Source organism: Hemicordylus capensis, chromosome 8, assembly GCF_027244095.1.
Source record: "Hemicordylus capensis ecotype Gifberg chromosome 8, rHemCap1.1.pri, whole genome shotgun sequence".
In the NCBI taxonomy this organism is placed as follows: domain Eukaryota; kingdom Metazoa; phylum Chordata; class Lepidosauria; order Squamata; family Cordylidae; genus Hemicordylus; species Hemicordylus capensis.
The window spans coordinates 23,696,553-23,718,457 of NC_069664.1; the positions used below are offsets into that span (position 1 = coordinate 23,696,553).

The 21,905-nt window shown below is 48.9% G+C and overlaps 1 protein-coding gene across 3 annotated transcripts in view; it reads right to left on the reverse strand.

Moving 5' to 3' along the window:
• SNX19 (sorting nexin 19) overlaps positions 1-20,562 on the reverse strand; it is a 37,274-nt gene extending 16,712 nt beyond the window's left edge. Inside the window, exons 1-8 of one of the 3 annotated variants that reach the window (XM_053269865.1) lie at positions 18,273-20,562; positions 17,094-17,232; positions 15,103-15,203; positions 13,178-13,297; positions 12,679-12,809; positions 10,542-10,608; positions 9,387-9,573; positions 5,910-6,042 (exon numbers count right to left, since the gene is read on the reverse strand). In XM_053269865.1, coding sequence (XP_053125840.1) covers positions 5,910-6,042; positions 9,387-9,573; positions 10,542-10,608; positions 12,679-12,809; positions 13,178-13,297; positions 15,103-15,203; positions 17,094-17,232; positions 18,273-19,928 — 2,534 coding nt within the window. In that variant the 5' untranslated portion in view covers positions 19,929-20,562. Of the gene's footprint in view, positions 1-5,909; positions 6,043-9,386; positions 9,574-10,511; positions 10,609-12,678; positions 12,810-13,177; positions 13,298-15,102; positions 15,204-17,093; positions 17,233-18,272 lie in introns of all 3 variants that reach the window. The other 2 variants (XM_053269864.1, XM_053269862.1) reach the window with 2 other exon arrangements.
• Positions 20,563-21,905: the final 1,343 nt, after the last annotated feature.

The following is a 21,905-nucleotide window of genomic DNA, read 5'->3' on the forward strand; positions in this document are numbered from 1 at the left end:
CAAGTAGGGGTGCATGGACCGTTTGGCGTGGTTCAGTCAAATACGAACCAAATTTGGACCAAACTGTGGGTATGTGGACCGTTCAGTTGAACCAATTGGCTGGGCCAGTCGGTTCAACAAACCAGCTCAAACCAGTTCAAAGTGGTTCGCAAACTGGTTCGCGGAAGTCCAGTTCACAAGCAAACCAGTTTTGCACATCCCTAGTTTAAAGCCTTCCACCAAAAGTTCAGCCATAAACACTGGCCTCTGCTGCAGCAGAAGAGAACACAAAGGTTTGGGATGTCTTTGTGGCTATTACCACTACTTTCTCCACAGCATAGACCCTGGCTGTGCTGGTATACTATGCTTAGATCCATACTTTGCAATAAACACGTTTCTGGTTCTCATGAATGTGCAGAACAGCTTGAAGGCATTCAGTGCCAGCCCTTTCCCAAATGCTCCCTTCATGCATTGCTTCCCCTTCTCTGTAATGTCCCAGGAATCTAGTCTTCATCTTGCCATGATGTGTAATAAGCTGAAGGTTAGGATGGAAGATGGATTCGACTTCAAATGTTGGCCCAGAGACCACTGATTTTCAAATTACTTAGCTTCAATAAACCTTTCCCACGTGGACTTGACTTGCTGGTATATCCCGGCATGCCTGCCATGATTACCCTTGCAGGTTGCAAAGGATCCTGGGAAGTGTTCTAGAATACAGGCACAATTCAGGCTGTGCATGGCCATGCGTACTGCTGTGCGTGGAAAGAGGAGATGTTTGTGGGGTAGCAACTCTACTGGGGTGTCAAACAGGAAATCTCTAGGGGTAAACTGAGCTTCCAGGCTGCCCGCTGGAGAAGAGAGCTGGTCTTGTGTGGTTGCAACCATGAATCGTCCCCTTTGCTAAGCAGGGTCTGCCCTGGTTTGCATTTGGATGGGTCCCTATATGTTTGCGCTACGTGCTGTGAGATATACTCATTCAAAGAAGGGGCCGTAACTCAGTGGTAGAGCACCTGCTGGTGTGCAGAAGGTCCCAGGATCAATCCCTGGCAGCATCTCTAGGGAAGCCTAGGAGAGACTCCTGCCTGAAACCTTAGAGAGCTGCTGCCAGTCAGTGTAGACCAGGGGTTCTCAACGCTGGGTCCCCAGCTGTTATTGGACTTCAACTCCCATAATCCCCAGCCTCAGTGGCCTTTGTTGGGGATTATGGGAATTGAAGTCCAGTAACATCTGAGGACCCAACGTTGACAATCTCTGGTGTAGACAATATACTGAGCTAGATGGACCAAGGGTCGGACTCACTATAAGACAACATCCTATGTTCCTGGCTGCCTATTCCTCATCTCTGCTTGCGCTAGTTTGACCAGAATCATGTAACCCAGAGCAAACCCGTGAGCAGAGTCTCCAAAAATGGAAAGGATTGTATTTCCTGGAGCTGGTTTGGGATGGGATTCTTCCCATTAAGTTTATTTCAAGTCACTAGTTCTCATGAACAGTCGCCTCGCTGGGCTGCGAGGGAATGCTGCCAAGGGACATGACCCCCTGTCTTCTCCTCGACAGCCGAACTGAGTCCTCAACCTGGAGCCCTATCTCTGGCAACTGGTGTCACATTTCTCACAGACTGACACATTCCCCTCCACAGACCCCGCTCCTTGCAAATCACGTCCTGTCTATTTTATGAGTTGAGGCTGTTGGCTGGTGCTCAGGGTCTGCACAACTGTCGCGGAAGCCCGCGTCCTGCAGCTCTGGTTCCATTCACATGAAAATCTGAGGCCTGCCTGCATGCCTACCTCCTCCTGACAAAAGCCAGAATATCCCTTTCTCTAGCCACGTACCTGTCCTTTTGACACAGTGGCCCACGTTGCCAAAGAGGGCAGTTTGAGGGCAGACACCACACACTCCAGCAGCGAGGCCTGTATTTTTATCCCTCCACTGACTCACAGGCTCAAGGGAGGGAGATGCTTGAAATGCTCACCTACCTCTCACCTAGTACCGCCAAACACCACTAATAGCCTGGGCCTGCTTTGGCTCAAGCCCTGCTTTGCAGAGGGATCTGTCCCAAAGGTCCTGAATTCCTCTCCTTGCAGGACTGAGCAGTCTTCTCCACATGACAGCAAGGAACTGGCACTCAGATGAGACACACACAACCAATCCCCAACAGATTCCGTCACACTTTTGAGTGACCAAGAAACAGACCCGTGTGCAAGAAAGGGGTGGGGTTATGCAAATGAAGGGGTGGGGCAATGGTAGGAAAGTCTCCTTGACTTGACTCTTGCTGGAGCCAGAAGCAGAATGAACTTCCCACTCCAATGGTGTTTCTGAGCGCACCCACGGTTGCCACTTTCTCCACTAGAGAAAAACCCAGTCCTGCTTGTGGGGACAGGGTTGTAGTGAGGAATCCTGCATAGGGGTGCAAGATGCATTTATAAGAACATAAGAACAGCCCTGCTGGATCAGGCCCAAGACCTATCTAGTCCAGGATCCTGTTTCACACAGCAGCCCACCAGATGTTGCTCCGCTGCAACTGGTATTTCTCTCTCTCTCTCTCTCACACACACACACACACCCCTGCCCCCAGGCACTCTAGGCAAGCTTTATGTCCCTCATCTAGCTAGTGCTTTGCAAGTTATAATATTAGAATCCTTGAAGAGGGCTGGAGGGGAGATGGTTTACAGCCTGAGCAAAGAGACCACCCAAGCCGGGATCTTTTCCTGGCTCTCCGATGATCTCATCTCTTGGCTGACTCCCCTCCCCACCCCGATTAGCCACCAAATAAGGATCCCTCCATGTTACATAACGGGATGGGCCTGCCATTTCGTGGGAGGGGGCGTACTCCTCCTTTCCTCAGCACTGCCTTTTTCGGTCATCTCCTCTCCTGTGGCCACAGAAGTGATCATTAGAAGAGATTTAGAACAGCATCTAAGTCCCGTGGCAAGTTTCCCTTCCTGGCCAAGGAAAGGGCGGTTGAGACAGAGGCATTGCCTGCAGGATATTTCAGGTGGAGGGCGTCATTAGCAGCTGAAGCCGAAGAGGAGATGCCGTTTCATACCCATGTCAGGTGTGGGCAAAAGTCTTGGGACTATGGTTCATATGGAACCTGCTGGGCTTGAAAACTGCCAGGAGTTCTCATCAAAGCCCTTCATAGGAAACTAGAAATATTAGGAACTGCATATTATTGATGTATTATTTTAAACTGGATTGTATCAGCATTTTAAGTGTTTGGTTTTTAATTTTTTTTGCTTGGGCGTTCTCGAAATGTATTAAATACATAAATAACCCCCTTCTGTCTGTCACTGTTCATCCCTCGACAGAGACACAGCTCTGTCGTTTCGAATAGCCTTTGGAGGAGGAAGGGATAATAATGTAAAGCGATATATGTGTGTGTACACACATACACACCCGCATAGACACACTCCAAAGAGAAGTAGACTGGATGAAGTCAGACACTCTGGGCAGTGATTCTTGCCAACACCATTGGAATGAGAATGTGCATTATCAGGCATATGCCCTTTTCACTTGATATGCCTGCTTAAGAGACTCCTGCAGCCACAAGTCAGATCAAGTCAGGAAGGCACTTAAAAGTGCAATCCTCCTCCTTTTGCAAATGCTGAGTACACATGATAGTGGCCCAGGCACTCAGGACCCTCCATATTAGCCGGTGACGACATTCCAGTCCATGGCCTCGTGCCTCTAAGCATCTCTCGCAAGGGTATCCATTTCCAGCCCACTCGCTCTGCTTCTCAAAGCCCATTCCGGAGATGCTGCTCAGAGCAGCTCCTGCCTCTGCTCTTCCTGCCCCAATTTTCTTTAAAAAGCAACCCCTTATCCAGCAGCTGCCACCATCTCCTTGAGCTCGGAGCCTTTTGGCAAACTGTGCTGAGGATGGCTCAGATAAGCCAGACTACTGACCTGCTGCTGTCTGTGTAGCCTGTCCTTTGGGGCCGTCTGCCACAAAAGAGTGGGGAAAGGCACCTGGATGTCCAAATATCCAACCCTCAACGGCTTGGGTCCAGGGTACTTAGGGCACCTCCTTTGTCAGGAAACCTGCCGCCGATTAAGATCATCTGGGGTGGTTCGGTTACGGTTTCTGCTGGCTTGTCTGGTGGTGACTCAGGACCAGGCCTTCTCTGTGGCTGCCCCAGGGCTTTAGAAAGCACTCCCTGTCAAAATAAGAGCTTCAGTGGCTCAGCAGGGAAATGCTTGACTAGCAAGCAGAAGGTTGCTGGTTCAAATCCCCGCTGGTACTATATCGGGCAGCAGTGATATAGGAAGATGCTGAAAGGCATCATCACATACTGTGCAGGAGATGGCAATGGTAAACCTCTCCTGTATTCTAACAAAAGAAAACCACAGGGCTCTGTGGGTGCCAGGAGTCGAAATCAATTTGACAGCACACTTTGCCTTTACCATCTGATTGCTTTTTAAAAGACCCTCAAGGTGCACCTGTTTTCTCAGGCTTTTCATTTTAAACTGTTTGACTGTTTTTATTCTGTGAAATTGTTTTAATTGCTTTTATTCTGTTTTTGTATGTGTTGCATATTAAATTGTGTGCAGTGCCAAGAAAGAGAGAGAGAGAGATATCAGGCAGTGTATTAATATGATAGATAGATAGATAGATAGATAGATAGATAGATAGATAGATAGATAGATACATAGATAGATGAAAGATTTCCCATCTATAGCTGGAAGGGCACCTGATCAATCAACTAAAGTTGATCAATCCACTAAAAATTTCATTAATTAATCAGCCAAGATGAAAACTAAAGGGCACACTTGCTTATTTACTGGAATTATTTTGGCTCTGGTGTGTAGAAATATTATAGATGGCCATTATTAGAAGTAAAAGCCTAGATCAGATGCTCGTGTATGGAATCACTGCGCATAATTGGGGGGAGATTCACTTTCCATCTTGAATAAGCCAATTTCTCATGATGTCTGAACTTGGGAAATGCGGTTTATGCTCATTGTGGCTAGTTAACAACAAACCACAGAATCACAGTCTGGATGTAGCAGGAAACGGCTGTTCCTTCAGAACCAAAAGTGGAACTTTCAGTGTCCTCTCCTCCAAGAGTGTGTTTGAGGTTCACTGCAGCTTATTCAGGAGAGGTCTGTCTGCAGTTGCCACCGGCTCGTCTGATGGCTACTCAGGGATGGGCCTTCTCAGTTGCTGCCCCGATGCTTTGGAACACACTCCCTGCTGAAATAAGAGCTTCCCCATCTCTGACATTTTAAAAAAAATCTTTAAAGACACATTTGTTCACCCAGGCTTTTAAATTAAATATAGTTCAATAGTTTTAACTTCATTTTAAAATATTGTTTTAAGGTTTTAAATTGTTGTATTGTTTTAATTTTCTGCTGTCATTTATTTTGACCAATGTTTTAATTTCTTTGTTGTCATTTATCTGTTTTAACTAGTGTTTCAACTTTTCTGTTTTTGTTGTAAACCATCCAGAGATGTAAGTTTGGGGTGGTATAAAAATATGTTAAACAAACAAACAAAGCAGTCATGATTGCCTCTGGCTGTAAACGTGGAGAAGTGAGACACTTAGATGGGATGAATAAAAGGATTGGAGGACTGGAAGCCACGATTCTTGAGTTCTTCAGCCTTGCTAAAGCAAGGCTGTACAACACTGCCTCTCCTGCAGATATTGCACTACAACTCCCATTGTCCCGATTGACTGCTTTGGCTGGGGATGATGGGGATTGCAGTCAGCAACAGCTAGAGGGCCACGGTTGTGCAGCCCTGTGCTAGAACAACAATAGGCATTTTTTTTCTTTGGGCAAGACCACAACTGATAACTCCAGGATGGAGATTCAGGGCAAACCAACAACACAGATAGACTTCTCTCCAGAGGCCAAGCCTATCCAGAATGGAATGACCTCCTTGGGTCAAGCGCCAACCCTCCCCTGGTAGTTGCATGGTGAGGCCTTACCTTTGGATCAGGGTCCCAAAGAGCATGTGCAGAACCTTCTGCATGTTCTCTGCGCAAAGCCAGCTCCAGTGATCCACCATGACCAGACGGAGGAGGTCCAGGGCAGTGTCTGCCAGGAGGGACTCTGATCCTGCTAAGTCAAAGTGGCGTATATAAGCAAAAGGTGACGTGACACGCTGGCCCTCCCCACAACAGTACAACAGGGCCACCCAAGGATATATAGGAAGATAGGAAACTGCCTTCTGCCAGGGTACATCTGATATGCTAGATTTCCCTTTTCCTGGAGCATTCTGTTAGGATCATAGGAAGCTGCCTTCTACTGAGTCAGACCCTCGGTCTATTTAGCTCAGGACTGTCTACACTGACTGGCAGCAGCTCTCTGAGGTTCAGGCAGGAGTCTTCCCCAGCCCTACCTGGAGATGCTGCCAGGGACTGAACCTGGGATCTTCTGCATGCAAAACAGAGGCTCGGCCCCTGAACTATGCCCCAGTCTCCTAAGGGGAATCTCTTAAAAAGTGTTCCCTCTAATTTTTATCATGAATGAGTGGAAAGAGTTTTGTTCTGGGCGGGCAGCAGCTTCAAGCCAGTGTGGACATATCACTCGCTCTTACATATAGAAGGAAGAATTCATTTAAAAAAAAATTTCTCTCCCTCCCCGCCGCCTACTATGGAGCAAATGTGAGACATCGTTGCCATCATTATCATTTTTACATTTATAAAGCACCTCAGTTTATTAAGCACCGTACAATAAGATATTTTAAGAGACAATCACAAAGTCACAATTTAAAACGCATCAAAACAATAAGAAAAGGGTATAGACAGGGAAGCAAAAGGAAGCATAGAAGAATTATTCTGAACTAGAAACTATAAATGCTTAAGAATGGATTTATTGGATCTTTGTCCTGCATTTTTGCCATGCTGGAGTGCATGCATGGGATTCCCCGCTATAATAGCTCACAAAAGCATGTGTGCCAAGGTGTTATTTATTAAATACCTCAAGGAGACATCCAAATAGAAACTTTTTTAAGGACAGCTTTTAGCTATAGGATGAGCAACCGAGGGATGATAGCCCACCCCCATCTGTCTCCGATATAAATAATAATAAGATCTCATCTAAAATGTTTGGGGAGGGAATAAATTTTTTTTTTAATTAAAAAGATGCTCTCTCTTTTCTTCTGTTAATCATTCTGATTTTATTTATTCCTAATGTAAGCACTTCACAAATCGTCATGTCAAATGGCTGACAACAGCCTTTAGTAATGTATAATGCAGACTAAAATATTCTGTATTTTGTTCCCCTTCCCCATAGAGTTTAGCTGCCTGGGACAAGATTATGCTGCATGTTTTCCTGACTAACATCCCCTCTCAAAGCAGCATTTGGTTGCCTGCTTAATGCAGCTCTCCTAACGCAGCCTCACATGGACTTTAAAATGACGCAATGAGGACTTAAGAACGACACAATATTCCCAGCTTTGGGGCACGCTTGGTTTAATGGGGTGGGTGGGGGGGGGGAGGATGGTGCAGGCTTTTACGAGAGGGAGAAAGATAAGGGACGGGAGCGGGAAAAGGATGAGGGTAAACTTGGCTTGACGTGGGGGGGGGATAGGAAAATGCTATGGATAATTGTGGACGGATGTAGAGATTTTGGTATGCCCCTCGTGTTTCGATTCATTCTGGGAATTGTCGTTTGGTTAGAGATGTCTCCTGCCACCGTCTGTAGGTTCCTTCGGGGAAAGGAAATGACAAATGTCCCATTCAGACATTATATCATACGTGCATATAGGCGCCTGTACCAATGTACATATTGTTTTGTGATCAACTGTACACACATACATTTTAAAAGTGAATTTGGGTACAGATCCTCTCAAATGCAAGATTTGGATAGGACGCATACGCTGTATGTGCGTGGAACATAGCAGCCACATCTGCATGTCACGGGGAACCAGAGTTGTGGTTTCCCTACCATTACTTTTGAATGTGTACAACTCCGGACCCGGTCCTTCAGCGACCCAAGGTTTTGCTCTGGAGACTCCAATTTGAACCCTTGGCGTGTAGTGAGTTTTGATGCTCAAAACCAGTTTTTGCTGCTTAAAACCCTTCCAGGAGCGTTACATGGAGAGTGCATTCGCTCCAACTGGAGTTGAGGGAGGAAGCTCCTCCTTCTCCGTGAGTGACTGGCTGCGTGGGCTGCCGTTCAAGCAAGAAGGAATCTCGCACAGCCAGTATCCCCTCCTCTCCGCATTCTCACTGACTGCAGAAAGGACACTCTCTGTTTTGCCCGAATGCAGACAGGAGAAGGCGGGGGGGAGGGGGGAGTGTAACCGCGGGTCCACTGGACCCACGGTTCTGCATTACATGCGAATACGGCCAGTGTGTGAATAGGGCTCAAACCTGTAGTGTACCCTCAGTTCCCTCATGCTACCTAAATATTCCCATTTTTTGCCATTCTGTTCTTCCAGTTCACGTTAGTTTGCTGCCACCTGATGGTAGTATCCTGGTCTAGCAATGGAAATGTCCCAACCACCAAGAAACAACTCTCTCTCTATTGGAACGTCTGAGTGATCAGTCTTTCAGACTTAGGCTAGCCACATATTTAAGCCAAATCAGAGTGTTGAAATGTTAAAGGGCTTTAACATTAGCTTGCTTTAATATGCAACCCATGGCTGTTTTGGAAGGAAAACTCAAGAAAATTCCCTTTGTTGATCCCCTTTGCCCATGTGGTGTGGATGCCATCAAAATGACGGCTCATGTTTTATTATATTGTAACTTTTATAGAAATATCCATGGCAGCATACAACGTTTTTATTAACTAATTTCCCAGGCCATACAGATCTCTGTTATCTTCAGTATTTACTGTCCAATCAGAACGATGTAATCTCTTTCAACACAGCCAAATTTTGTTTCTCTTCTTGTAGAACCGGGCAAGAGCTGATTGCTCTCCCAGAAGGTATTTATCAGCTGTCTGGAATGCAATTTTTCTGGTCTGTGGTTTTTCTGGTCTGTGTAATAAAGATTACTACCCTTGGAAAGGTTCTGCTACTTGCCACACTACAAGGGCTTTGGGATAGTTTCTGATCTTAGGGAATCCTGAATGAGATCTTGAGTCTCCTGAGTGATTCTCTTCCTGGTCTAGAACTCCAAAAGGCAGAGGTTCTCAAACCTGGTTCTTTAGAGGTTGTTGGATTTCAACTCACATTGTGCCCAGCCACGAAGAGAAACCTTGCTAAAGGGCATTGCAGACTATTGGACAGGGCTGCAGAACTGGAGACCTACCAGCCAAATCCTTGGGGTGCCTGACAGCCCTGTTTTCATTGGCTCAGACAGGTAGCATGGGCCGTTCTTACGTTCTTATGCTCAGTTTCCTACATTCCTCTGTGAAGGCAGCCAAGTTCACAATCAACCAGGGCTCACAATCACTGTCCTTTAACAGCGTCAGGGTGGAGGCAAGTGAACTTCCAGTTCAGAGCTGGAACTTACCAGAACTGCAGCTGCCTGCCGGTGGCTGGTGCGACACCTCTGAGAGACTCACATCCAGATCTGCGGAATGTCCAAAGAATTCACCATCTCCTTTGCCCTCCGGGCCTTCCTTGAGCACTGTCTCTAGCAGTTTCTCCTGCTTCTGAATGAAGGACTCCATCCCTGCCAGGGACAGGAACTCTGAGACCTTAGAGAGGAAACAGGGCGTCAGCCTCCCAGCGCCAAAGAGCAAAATGGAGGCAATATAAACCCTCCAATAGAAACAGCCCTCCAATAAAACCACAATAGCCATGAATCTCGCTGGGTGACTCTGGGCCAGTCACTTCTCTCTCAGCCTAACCTACATAAACGTAACCACGTGCATGGCTCTGGGCTCCTTGGAGGAAGAGTGGGATGTAAATTTTAAAAAATGCCAACCAAAGCAGGGGAATCCAGAGTACTGAGAACAATTCTCAGCATTCTTCTCAGAGACATGGCCTTGCAGCAGCGACTATGGCTTGTCCCCTTTGCAAAGCAGGGTCTGTCCTGGTTTGCATTTGAATGAGAGACTATATGTGAGCACTGTAAGATATTCCCCTGAGGGGATGGAGCCGCTCTGGGAAAAGCATCTACATGTTTGCATGCAGAAGGTTCTGGGTTTTCTCCCTGGAAGCATCTCCAAGATAGGGCTGAGAGAGATGCCTGCCTGAAACCTTGGAGAGGCTGCTGCCAGTCTGTGTAGACAATACTGAGCAAGATGGACCAGTGGTCTGACTCAGTATATGGCAGCTTCCTATACTCCAGCAGCTGAAACCATTCCCGAGAAAAAGTATAAAAAACAAAGACTATTAAAAAGATTTGGAGGAAAGGACTGGCACCTTGAAAGGCAGCAGTTAAGGCTGTTTAGGAGGGCAGCAGGTGAGCCTACCTAACCAGGGAGTTCCACAGCAAGGCGCCACGGCCCAAAAGGCTCTCTCCGTGATAGCCAGCGGCCTCGATTCCAAAGCAAGGGCAAGCCAAAAGAAAGCACTGGGGGCGGACCAGTGTCCAGGCAGCTTGCTATGGGAGCAGGTGGTCGTCGCAGGGAACAGCCATGATGTCCCACAAATGGCCCTGCACAGAGACCACAAAGCCCCCTACACTTACAGTAGTGCCTTCCCTCAAGGAGTACACCACCTTTTCTTGTGCTGCGGCCACGTTCAGTACCGGAGCGATCTTGCTAGATGGGAACCTCAGCCTAGACCTGTGAAAGAGAAAGGGCAAAGTTATGGAGGACAAGAAGAAACGGCATTAAACCGAGTCAGGCCCTTTGTCCATCTAGCTTGGTATTGTCTACACTGACTGGCAGCAACTCCTCCAAGGTTGCAGGAAGGAGTCTCTCTCAGCCCTATCTTGGAGATGCTGCCAGGGAGGGAACGTGGAACCTTCTGCTCTTCCCAGAGCGGCTCCATCCCCTGATGAGGGGAATATCTTCCAGTGCTCACACTTCTAGTCTCCCATTCAAATGCAACCAGGTTGGACCCTGCTTAGCAAAGAGGACAAGTCATGTTTGCTACCTCCAGACCAGCTCCCCTGATCCCAGGTACAGGACCCGGCTGCAATCCCCATTGCAGAATCCCTTTCTTGAACCTACGCATGTGGAGAACCCTGAAGGATTTGGAAAGGCCTCCTGGCTTCCAAGACAAAGTAAAAAAAATCTGTTTACTGCTAAGAAATGTCTTTCCCAGCCAAGTTTTTTTTTTAAAAGCAATCCTCTTCCTCTCTCTTTCTATTTGATCACTTTATTGAAGTGAAATAAAGGAGTGGACTTCATTTTCTCTTTCCAGGAAACATGTTCTGAAGAGGAACATAAGTATTGTCACTCTCCCTGTTCCAGCCAAGACTCACTTGACCAGCCGGATAGATCCGGCCACCTTTAGCAAACATTCAACGCAGACCGTTCTAGCCAGCTGTTCCCCCAGAAAAACACTCCACGCGTTGGCTGGCTTCCACATCCGGTGGTCTTTAAAGAATGCAAGGGGCTTTGTCAGAGTGGGGTAAAAATAGCACCAGTATTGGACCCTTATATGGGGCGTATGGCTGGGTTTCAGCATCACTGAGCACCAGTTTATATGTGCAGCCAACCTGAAGGTTAACTCATTCCTGGACCGTACCACTTCAGACTGCAGAAGGGTGTGTGTGTGTGTGTGTGTGTGTGTGTGTGTGTGTGTGTGTGTGTGTGTGTGACATCTTTGTATGCTCCTTCACAAAATAACACAGAAACAAAGGAGGAAAGCTGGTCCTGCCGTAGCAAGCATGAACTGTCCCTGTTGCCAAGCAGGATTCTCTTTGGTTTGCATTTGGATGGGTGACTATATTTATTATTTACATTTATATTCCACTTTTCCTCCGAGGAGCTCAGAGTGGTGTACATGGTTATTTTTATCCTCACAACAACCCTGTGAGGTAGGTTAGGCTGAGTGATACATGACTGGCCCAGAGTCATGTGTGAGCACCGGCTGCTGTAAGAAACTCCCCTTAGGAATAGGGCCATAGCTCAATGGAAGAGCATCTGCTTTGCATGCAGACAGTCCCAGCTGCACTCCCTGGCATCTCTCGGTAGGGTTGGGAAAGACTCCTGCATGAAAGCTTAGAGAGCTGCTGCCAGTCAGTGTAGACAATGCTGAGCTAGATGGACCTGACTCAGTAGAAGGCAGCTTCCTATGATCCTAACGGAATGCTCCAGGAAAAGAGAAAGCTAGCACATCCGATGCACCCTGGCCTCCTTCCTGGCAAGCTTACTTTCTATGTGCAGAGAGGTTTCTTCCATGAGGCAGCCAATGTGCAACCCACCTGCAGCCTGGAAGTGGAACACTGTAAGTAGTGAGGCACAGGCAACACAGGCCTCTGACCAGCTCTTGTGTTGCCTTAAAGGTAAAGCTAGTCAAGTCAATTTCGACTCCTGGCGCCCACAGAGCCCTGGGGTTGTCTTTGGTAGAATACAGGAGGGGTTTACCATTGCCTCCTCCCGCGCAGTGTGAGATGATGCCTTTCAGCATCTTCCTATATCGCTGCCGCCCGATATAGGTGTTTCCCATGGGAAATAGACCAGCAGGGATTTGAACCGGCAACCTTGTTAGTCAAGCATTTCCCCGCTGCGCCACTTAAGGTGGCGAGTTGTGCTTCCTTACCTAGTTAAATAAACAAGTCACAAGCCAAACTCAAACATTTCTCTGTTCCTGGACAATGATTCCCCTCCTGCAGGAAAGCTAGGGCTAGTATCCATCCCAGAGGAGATGGTAAGCCCTGAATTGAGCCTTGATGGCACCCTTACTTATTAGGCTTCTTCCCATCGCTCTGCAGCTTCCCATCCACTTCTGCCTCACTGAGCTCTTCCGTAGGACTCTGGGGCTCAGACCTGGGAAAGGCTGTTTTTAACGTGTCCACAATGGCGTTCATCACAACCTGCAAGACAGGAAAGGGGAGAGGCCTTCAATGACGCGGAGAATGAGGAGGAATTTTCTGACCGTTAGACGGTGGAACCATCTGCCTCATGCAGGGGTGGGCTAAGGTTTCCAAGCAGAGGATAGATGGCCACGTGTCAAGGATGCGCTTGCACAGGGATTCTCAGCTCTGGGTCCCCAGATGTTATTGGACTTCAACTCCCATGATCCCCAGCCCCAGTGGCCTTTGGTTGGGGATTATGGGAGTTGCGTCTGGGGACCCGACGTTGAGAATCCCTGCAAGTCTAGCAGATTCCTGCACTGAGCGAAGGGGTTGGACTATAAGACCGCCAAGGGCCCTTCCAACACTACAGTTCTATGATTCTATACCTTGTCGATCCTGGAGACCACAAAAGGCTTTTTGACAAAGGCGATCCTAGCATCAGTGTTTAGGGCGAGGAACTCCTGCATCTCCTCACTGTTAGCAATCTCAGGAATGGCGCATAATTGCTGAAACAAAAGATAAGGCTCAGCATGAGCTCAGGATCACACTGGTTTAGCAATAGTCACATCCAGTGCTCCCTCTAACAGGGATTTCCAGATGTTGTTGACTACAATCCCAGAATCCTCAGCTGCAATGGCTTTTGTCTGGGGATTATGGGAGTTGTCGTCAACAACATCTGGGAATCCCTGTTAGAGGGAACACTGGTCAAATCTAACGCCAGATCCAGGTAGGAAACTCCACAGTTGTTTATTAAAAACATTTTACCCTCCATTTCCAATCAAAACGAAAGCTCAAGGTAGCTTAAATAAGAACATAGGAAGCTGTCTTATACCAAGTCAAACCATTGGTCCATCTAGCTCAGTATTGTCTACACCAGGCCTGCTCAACTTAGGTCGCCAGCTGTTTTTGAACTACAACTCTCATAATCCTCAGCCACAGTGGCCAATAGCCAGAGATTATGGGAATTGTAGAAGCAAGATAGAAAAAACATTGATGCTTTTGAACTCTGGGGCTGGAGAAGACTTTTGAGGATACTATGGACAGCCAGGAAAACAAACCAATGGATCATAGAACAAATCAATCCAGAATTTTCACTGCAGGCACAAATGACCAGGCTCAAACTATCATCCTTCAGTCCATGATGCTGGGAAAAGTGGAAGGAAAGAGAAGAAGAGGACGACCAGCACCAAGGTGGATGGACTCGATTACAACAGCAATGAATGCACCACTGAGAGACCTTAAAGCAGGCCTGCTCAACTTCGGCCCTCCTGCAGATGTTGGCCTACAACTCCCATAATCCTTGGCTATTGGCTACTGTGGCTGGGGATTATGGGAGTTGTAGTCCAAAAACATCTGGGGGGCCTAAGTTGAGCAGGCCTGCCTTAGAGGCTAAGTGGAAGGCGGATCATCCTGGAATCTATCTATGTCGTTGCTAAGAGTTGACACCAACCTGATGGCACTTAAATCAATCAATCAATCAATCAATCAGGCCAAAATTTGCAGGAGGGTCGAAGCTGAGCAGCCCTGGTCTACACAGACTGGCAGCAGCTTCTCCAAGGATACAGGCAGGAGTCTCTCCTAGCCCTATCTGGAGATGCCAGGGAGGGTACTTGGAACTTCTGCATGGAAGCATGAAGATGCTCTTCCCAGAGCAGTCCCATCATATCTTACACACACATATTCTCCCATTCAATGCAAACCAAGGCAGACCCTGCTTAGCAAAGGGGACCAGCTCTTGTGCATAACATCAAACAATACAAATCAGTGCCATAACAATAATATTAAGCACACAACAAAATGAATAGAAAAGAGCAACGGAACCAACAAGTCAAGAGCCAGCTATTACAAAGACCTGAAAGACTAATTAAAAGCCTGGTGAACAGCCAGGTCTTTAACACCTGATACAAAGTAGTTAAGATGGAGAAAAAACAAATCTTTTGGAACAGAGAGTTTCACATGTGTGGGGGGCCACCACGGAGAAGTCCCTCCCTCATATCACCACTAACTGAACTTCTGGAGGTAGAAGAACACATAAAAGGCTCTCTCTGGTTGATCTTAATAGAGGGCAGTCACATATAGGGAAATGCTGTTCCTTAGGAAACCTGATCCCAAACCAGGTAATTTTCTTTCCCATTTAGAAACAGCCTATGCCGAAATAAGCTGAATTCTACCTGCCAAACCACCTTTGTCTTTAACAAACAAACAAACAAACAAACAAACTGCCTTGGGGTTGCTTTAATAAAAGGCGGTATATAAATTTAAAAATAAAATAAAACTTAGGATTTCCAGGGACAGGAAAGAATAACCTCACCTTCAGGAATGACTCCAAGAGGCTTTTTCTAGCTTCTACTTTGTCTGTGTCCATGTTACCAAAAGGAAGGTCAGGAAAGATCTTCTTTGGTCCTTTTATATCTGGAAAATAATGATTTTTTAAAAAAAGAACAACATCTTACAGAATTAAGATGGCGTATGCTTTCATTGTCCTGGGGTGGCGGGAACATGCTATGGAACACAGAAAGCTGGCTTCTACCAAGTCAGACCCTTGGTCCATCTAGCCTAGTATTGTCTTCACTGATTGGCAGTGGCTCTCCCAAGGTTTCAGGCAGGAGTCTTTCATGGTCATATCTGGAGATGCTTCCAGGGAGTGAACCTGGGATCTTCTTTATGAAAGCAAATGCTCTTCCACTGAGCTACAGCCCCATTCTCTAAGGGGTATATCTTATAGCAGACAGTGCTCACATGTAGTCACCCATCCAAATGCAAACCAAGGCAGACCCTGCTTAGCAAAGGGGGTAGTTCATGCTTGCTACAGCAGGCTAATGGTGCAGCGGGAAAATAACTTGCCTAGGGAGCAAAAGGTTGCTGGTTTGAATCCCCGCTGGTATGTTACCCAGAATATGGAGAACACCTATATCAGGCAGCGGCGATATAGGAAGGTGCTGAAATGCATCATCTCATACTGTGCGGGAGGAGGCAATGGTCAACCCCTCCTGTATTCTACCTAAGAAAACCACAGGGCTCTGTGGGCGCCAGGAGTCGACAACAACTCGACGGCACAACTTTACCTTTACTGCAAGATGAGGTCTCCTCCACAACCAGCTGTCCTCCTCACTATGGCAAAACCAAACTATCAGTTCTACAATGTCTACATCTAGAAAGATGTGTTTTGATTTTTTTTTAAAGTCACATACAAACAGAAGGCCTTTACAAATAATTCTCCTATAGTGTGTATTTTATACCGTTTATCTTTTAAATATTAATAACCAGCAATACAACTGGCCATATTCCCAGACTTTGGACTTCTAATTTTAGAATGATATGACTTCAAGGGGCAGGAGGAGGAAATGGGAGGGGAAAAGACATTATTTTCTCATCAGTATTCCTGGTTATTTCCTAGACTCTCTCTTCTCCAGTAGCCGATCTCTCTGTGACCCCGCCCCCCCCCAGGGTAGCTGAAGTTTTGTTTCCTGCAATCCTTTCTCTCTGGGGTCCTATTCGGAGATCACATTGTTATGTGTGGTCAGGTTTCTCTACAGGGGCAGATATACTTGTGTGAATGACTGTACATGTGCCATTAAAAACTGAATCTGTGAAATGACCTTTCCAAATGCAGGGTACAGGTAGGAAGTCTACTGTTGCATGTGCATTGAGCATAATGTGTGACCGACTGCGCATGTGTACAGATCTGTACGTGTGCACAATGACTATACACACAGATTGTACACTCTGATTGTACATGGCTTTGAACATTTATTTATTTACTACATTTATATCCCACTCTTCCTCCAAGGAGCCCAGAGTGGTATACATGGTTTATGTTTATCCTCACAACAACCCTGTAGGTTAGGCTGAAAGATAAGTGTCACCCAGTAAGTTTGATGGCTGAATGGGGATTTGAACTCGAGTCTCCCCGGCCCTAGTCCAACACTCTAACCACACTGGCTCTCATATAAAGTTCAAATAAGGCTTCCGTTCCGAACAGAACTACCTGGAAAGTTTAGGTAGGACATTTTAGACTGGAAGGAAAGGATAAATATCCCTGGGGATGGGGCCATAGCTCTGTGGTAGAGCATCTGCTTTGAATCTAGAAGAAACATCCCTGGTTCACTCCCTGGGAACATCTCCAGGTAAGGCTGAAACCTTGGTGAAACCTGCCCGAAACCTTGGTGAGTTGCTGCCGGTCAGGGTAGACAATGCTGAGTTAGATGGACCAGTGGTCTGACTCGGTATACAGCAGCTTCCTGTGTGCCAATGACTTCAGGGCAAAAAGCGCTTCTGCAGAAAGCAAGATGCTGTACTAACTTTTTATGAACTTGCGCAGATCCCCCTTCTCCTCCAGTCTGGTCTGCAAGTTCAAGAATTCCCGATACCGCCGGTTCACGGTGTGATAAGCCACCTGCTGAATGCTGCTAGTATTCTCACTGTCCAGAGTTGTCTCATACTACAAGAGAAGGGAGAGGACCATCCATTATTCAAACACGTCTACTGCCTTACTGTAGGCTAAATGGAAGCATGGAAAATAGAAGAGTTCAGATGGAGAACTAGAAAGCTAGGACCACTGAAATACTTGCAGAAATAAAACTGAATAGTAATCAAAAGAACATTTTTATTTGCAGGCTCTAGTATTCTCTTTAATTTGAATTTCAAATCTATTAACATGACTTTAATATTACTCTAATGTTGTTCAAATATTGTGTTAATATGATTCCACTCTATAACTATGTGGATTATTTGTCTATTCTGCTATTGATTAAATTATGTGCTCTGTTTCCGCAACTTTCTATGTTTTTTGTAATTAACAAGTATGTCAATTACAACCCACAAGAAAATGTTGCGGTATATCCCTCCTGTGCATGTGTTACCCGAGCCTGTGCCTGAGCACAGTGAAGGTGTTAGGCACCTTTCTGCCTCAGGGGGCATGCCCTCAACTCCTGCTGTAGGCTTCCAGTGGCATCTGGTGGGCCACTGTGTGAAACAGGATGCTGGACTAGATGGGTCTTGGGCCTGATCCAGCAGGGCTGTTCTTATGTTCTTAAGCAGAAAGGGTTGGTGATCGTCCTGTCGGAGTATTCGTCAAGCTGAGAAATTTCACACTCTTTTTTGTTCAAGCCTTCCTTCCCTCCTCCTTGCCAATGAGTTCCATTAGCTCCACCCACCTGGTTATTTGTTAACTGCCCTCTCTGAGTCCACAAACATTCCACTCCATTGGGTTACATTTGGGAGGTTTTTTGGGGGGTAGTAACCCCTTTAGGTGCGTTTTCCTCCAGATTTTTCTGAAACCAGCTTATCTGTGGGTTACCCTGAGTCTGCAGGTACCTCCCTTTCACCCTCAGGTGCTCTGGTTATGCATCCATAAGGATCATCCCACAGCCAGCTCTTTTGGAAAGAGACACAAGATCATTCAAGCAATAAATAACGGTTACCAAACTTCCTGTACTGCCCACTACTAACACCAGAAAAAGGGAGGGATGGCAAGGTCACCTTGACAGTGTACAAGGTGTAGGGATGGAACCCCGTCCCGCTGTGCTCTCGGGCGGTGATGGTGCCAGTAATCCGCAGGTTCTGGATGACCACCGGGCCGTCGGGACTGCTGAGTGGCTCAAAGCTGAAAGTGCCCATGGGGGCCGTGGGGGAGGAAGACAGCAGGCTGGGCAGCTGGACAAGGTCTTGCGGGCTGTGGGCCAGGCTTTCGGATGGCCCCAGCTCCTTCTCCAAGCAGGACGGCCGCCTCAAGAACGACTTCCCCGAGGCCTCCAAAAGAGCGGCCAGGGAAGCCAAGGTCTCGTCCTTCTCCGCTGCGGGTTCAATCTGGATGCCGGGGCAGGGGCTGAGGGCGCGAAGCCTGCTGTCCGAGATCTCCTCCTCCGAGTACCTGGTTTGGACTCCCACCCCGTCCTCTTGCTCCAGGCCATCGGAGCCCTCCAGAGCCGCGAGGGAGTCTGCAAGGAATTCTTCTGGGAGGGCCACGCAGCCAGAATCCTTCCCTATGTCAGACATGGGGGACTCCATTTCCAAGTCTTCGCAGGGGAAGAAGGACCCCAGAGTCTCTGTCTGAAGGCAGGCCACTGATAGGGTACTGGCTCTCCTCCCGTCCATGTCAGCACTCAGCTCCCGGCTGACAGGCTCCTTCCCCTCCAGCAGGGGGCACTCCAGGCCATCCAGTAGTGTCTCGCCAACCGAAGGCTCGGAACCCCTCGGAGAGCGGGCCCGGCCTTCGGAAGCCGCTTCCGGCGGAAATGGCAGCGGCAACGAGTCGGGTGCCACGGGCGGGCATGAGGAAGGGGCCGGCACCGGTGGCAACGCCTTCCCCTTCTCCTTCCCCCCGGATACTTTGCTGCCGGTCTTGGAGAAGATCCCGACCAGGAGCAAGTTGAGCCAATCGGGGTCGGCCATCTTGTTGATCATGGGCAGCAAGACGTTGCAGGTGACCAGCTCCACCACCACAAAGCGCCCAGTCCTGGTCTCCAGGTGCGGCTGGGGCACCAGGGTTCGCAGCAGCAAGTCCACGATGCGCCGGGCATAGTCCGCCTCGTTGGCGGGGCTCTGGACGGCCAGGTGTGGGGCCCACAAGCCGCAGTACGCTTGCCAAAGCCGCTCGGCCCTCCGTGCCGCGTCGCCGGGGCTCCCGCCGGCCGCCACGCTCTCCCGGGCCTTCTTGTAGGTCTGCAGGTGGCACCCGCTGAGCAGCAGCACCTTCTGGGTCAGCAGCTGCTTGTCCACCTGGGCCAACCTCCTCTTCAGCTCCGCGGCCAGCCCCTTCATGGCTCGCTGCACCTCGCCCTCAAAGCCCCGCTCGCTGCTGACGGCCCGGTACCAGGAAGAGACAAAATCCCGGACGATCTTCTGGATCATGCTGTCGATCTCCGCGTCCAGCTGGCTCTCCGCCTCAGCGCTGGGGGGGCAGCCCTCGAGGAGGAGGAACCTCTCCAGGTGGACCCGGCTGCTGCTCCTGATCACCGCCTGGGAGCCCAGCCACCCGCCCAGCAGTGCCAGCAGCCCGGAGAGGATGCAGAGCAGCCAGATGTTGACCAGCAGGTGGACCACCACTAGCCATCCCAGCACGGCCCCCAAGGCAATCAGCTTCCTGCTCCCCACCATGTCGCCCAAGCCAGCAGCAGGCTCTTGGATGCCCAACATCTCTTGCTTGCTTCCCCTGTTTTAACCAGCAGAGACCTTCGGGCGCTTGGTTTCAGACCTCGCCCTGCACCGAGCTGACGCTACGTGCTGCTGGCCTCTGTTTGAAAAGGGGCCTGAGGTTGGGGGTTGACGCTGTCCCGCTGCAAGCCAAAGCGGAGCGCGCGCCCCCGGCCCAGCGGCTCTTCGCAAGAGGAAGGCGCTTGCGAGGCACGCAGGCGGCGGGGGCGCCCTTCGGCAAAGGGCCGGTCTCCCTCTCGGCATTAGGGGGGCGCGAAGCGGCTTCTGTGGAAGGCGGCAGAAGAGGAGGGACTCCGCGATCTCATATCCCGCGGGTCGCAGCGGCGGCGGCTAGCCCCTTCCCCAAGCCGGCTCTCCCTCGGCCCCCACCCACGCCAGGCGTCGCGTGCAGTGCAGTCGTGGGTGCTGCCAGCCGGCGCCTGCTGCAGCCGCCTTGCGCCCCGGGGCGGCTAGCCTAAGCAGCAGCAGCAGCAATTGCGCCACGGATTGCAGGGCTCTCCAAAATTGCGCCGCGCACTCGGGCGCAGCCGCCGCCGCATCCTCCGCGGCGGATCCCCGGCGCCGCCTCCCTCTCTGCGTGCACCACCACCACCACCAGGCGGGCGCTCGCAGGCTCGAGCGCTGCCGGGTCTTCCTGCCAACGAGCCGCCGAGAGAGACGCCGCGAAGCCTCGCCCTGTCGAGGCAGTGCCATCTGGCGAGCCGAGCTGAGCATCGCAAAGGCTGCCCGCAGGGGCTGGACCTCTCCGGACGTGCAGCTTCCGGCGCCTGCTGGTGGTCCCTGTCTCCACCTCTCTCTCTCTCTCTCTCTCTCTCTCTCTCTCTCGCAGGCCAGGGTTTATTCTAAGCCTTTTTGCACAAGAAACTGGTGCCCCCCCTGGCAAATCCCCAGTCTGTGAGCATCTCCCCCACTTTTTCCTAGTTGATAAAGAAGAAGAGGCAGGGGTGTGTAGTAGCTATAATTTGAGCGGATAGGTAGGTTCAAAGAAAACCCCCGGGGCCCCAGCTCTTGAGGGACCCCCAGTTCCACCCCTCCCTGTCTTCTTCATGAGCTCCCTGACTCCCTCACTCCAAGGGGCCATCGGAGAGAGGGGTGAACAGGGCCCCCTCTCCGCTAGCTACGCCCCTGAAGAAGAGGTAGGCAAAATGAGAGTGAACAGAGAACTTAGGAGAAAGATGCAGAGCAGGCGGAAGGAAGGAAGGACAGGAAAATAAGAGGAGGGAGGGAAAAGAAGATGCCTTGCAAAGGATGAATATGTCTGTATCACTAGATAGATAGATAGATATCAGTTTATTCGGTCGCTGACCAGCAAACATTTACAGTCTGTATCATATACTGTCTATCTATCTATCTATCTATCTATCTATCTATCTATCTATCTATCTATCTATCTATCTATCTATCTACTGTATCTATCTATCTATCTATCTATCTATCTATCTATCTATCTATCTATCTATCTATCTATCTATCTAACTAGTACATTTGTATACTGCCCTATACAAAAAAAGTCCCTGGACATACTTACTAAACCCCTGGATGCACAAAATGTTTTCTGCTGCACAAAGTTTTCCCCCCACAGCACAAAATGTGCCCAGCTGCACATTAGAATAAACCCTGAGCTCCTGGGGTGGCTCCTTTTTTCTGGAGCCTGCCCTGGGTCAGCCCCAGTGAGTGTTCCCTCTGTGGCTGCTCTCTTTCAGCAACAAAAACGGGGAATATCTCAAAGTCCATCCTCAGCATCCAGAGATTTTATTCTCAGGATTTTGAGGAGGGAACTGAACACCCCCCCCCAGGCATTCACTGAACAGGAAAGCAAAAAAGTAGACAGAGTCTCTCATGCTGCTGGGAAGCATTTATTAAAGCCCAGTGCGTTTCAGCCAGAATTCGTTGAGCTTTTTTGCTTTTCTGGTTGGGTGCTTCCTGTTTTTCTGTCTGCATTCACTGAATAGGGACAAA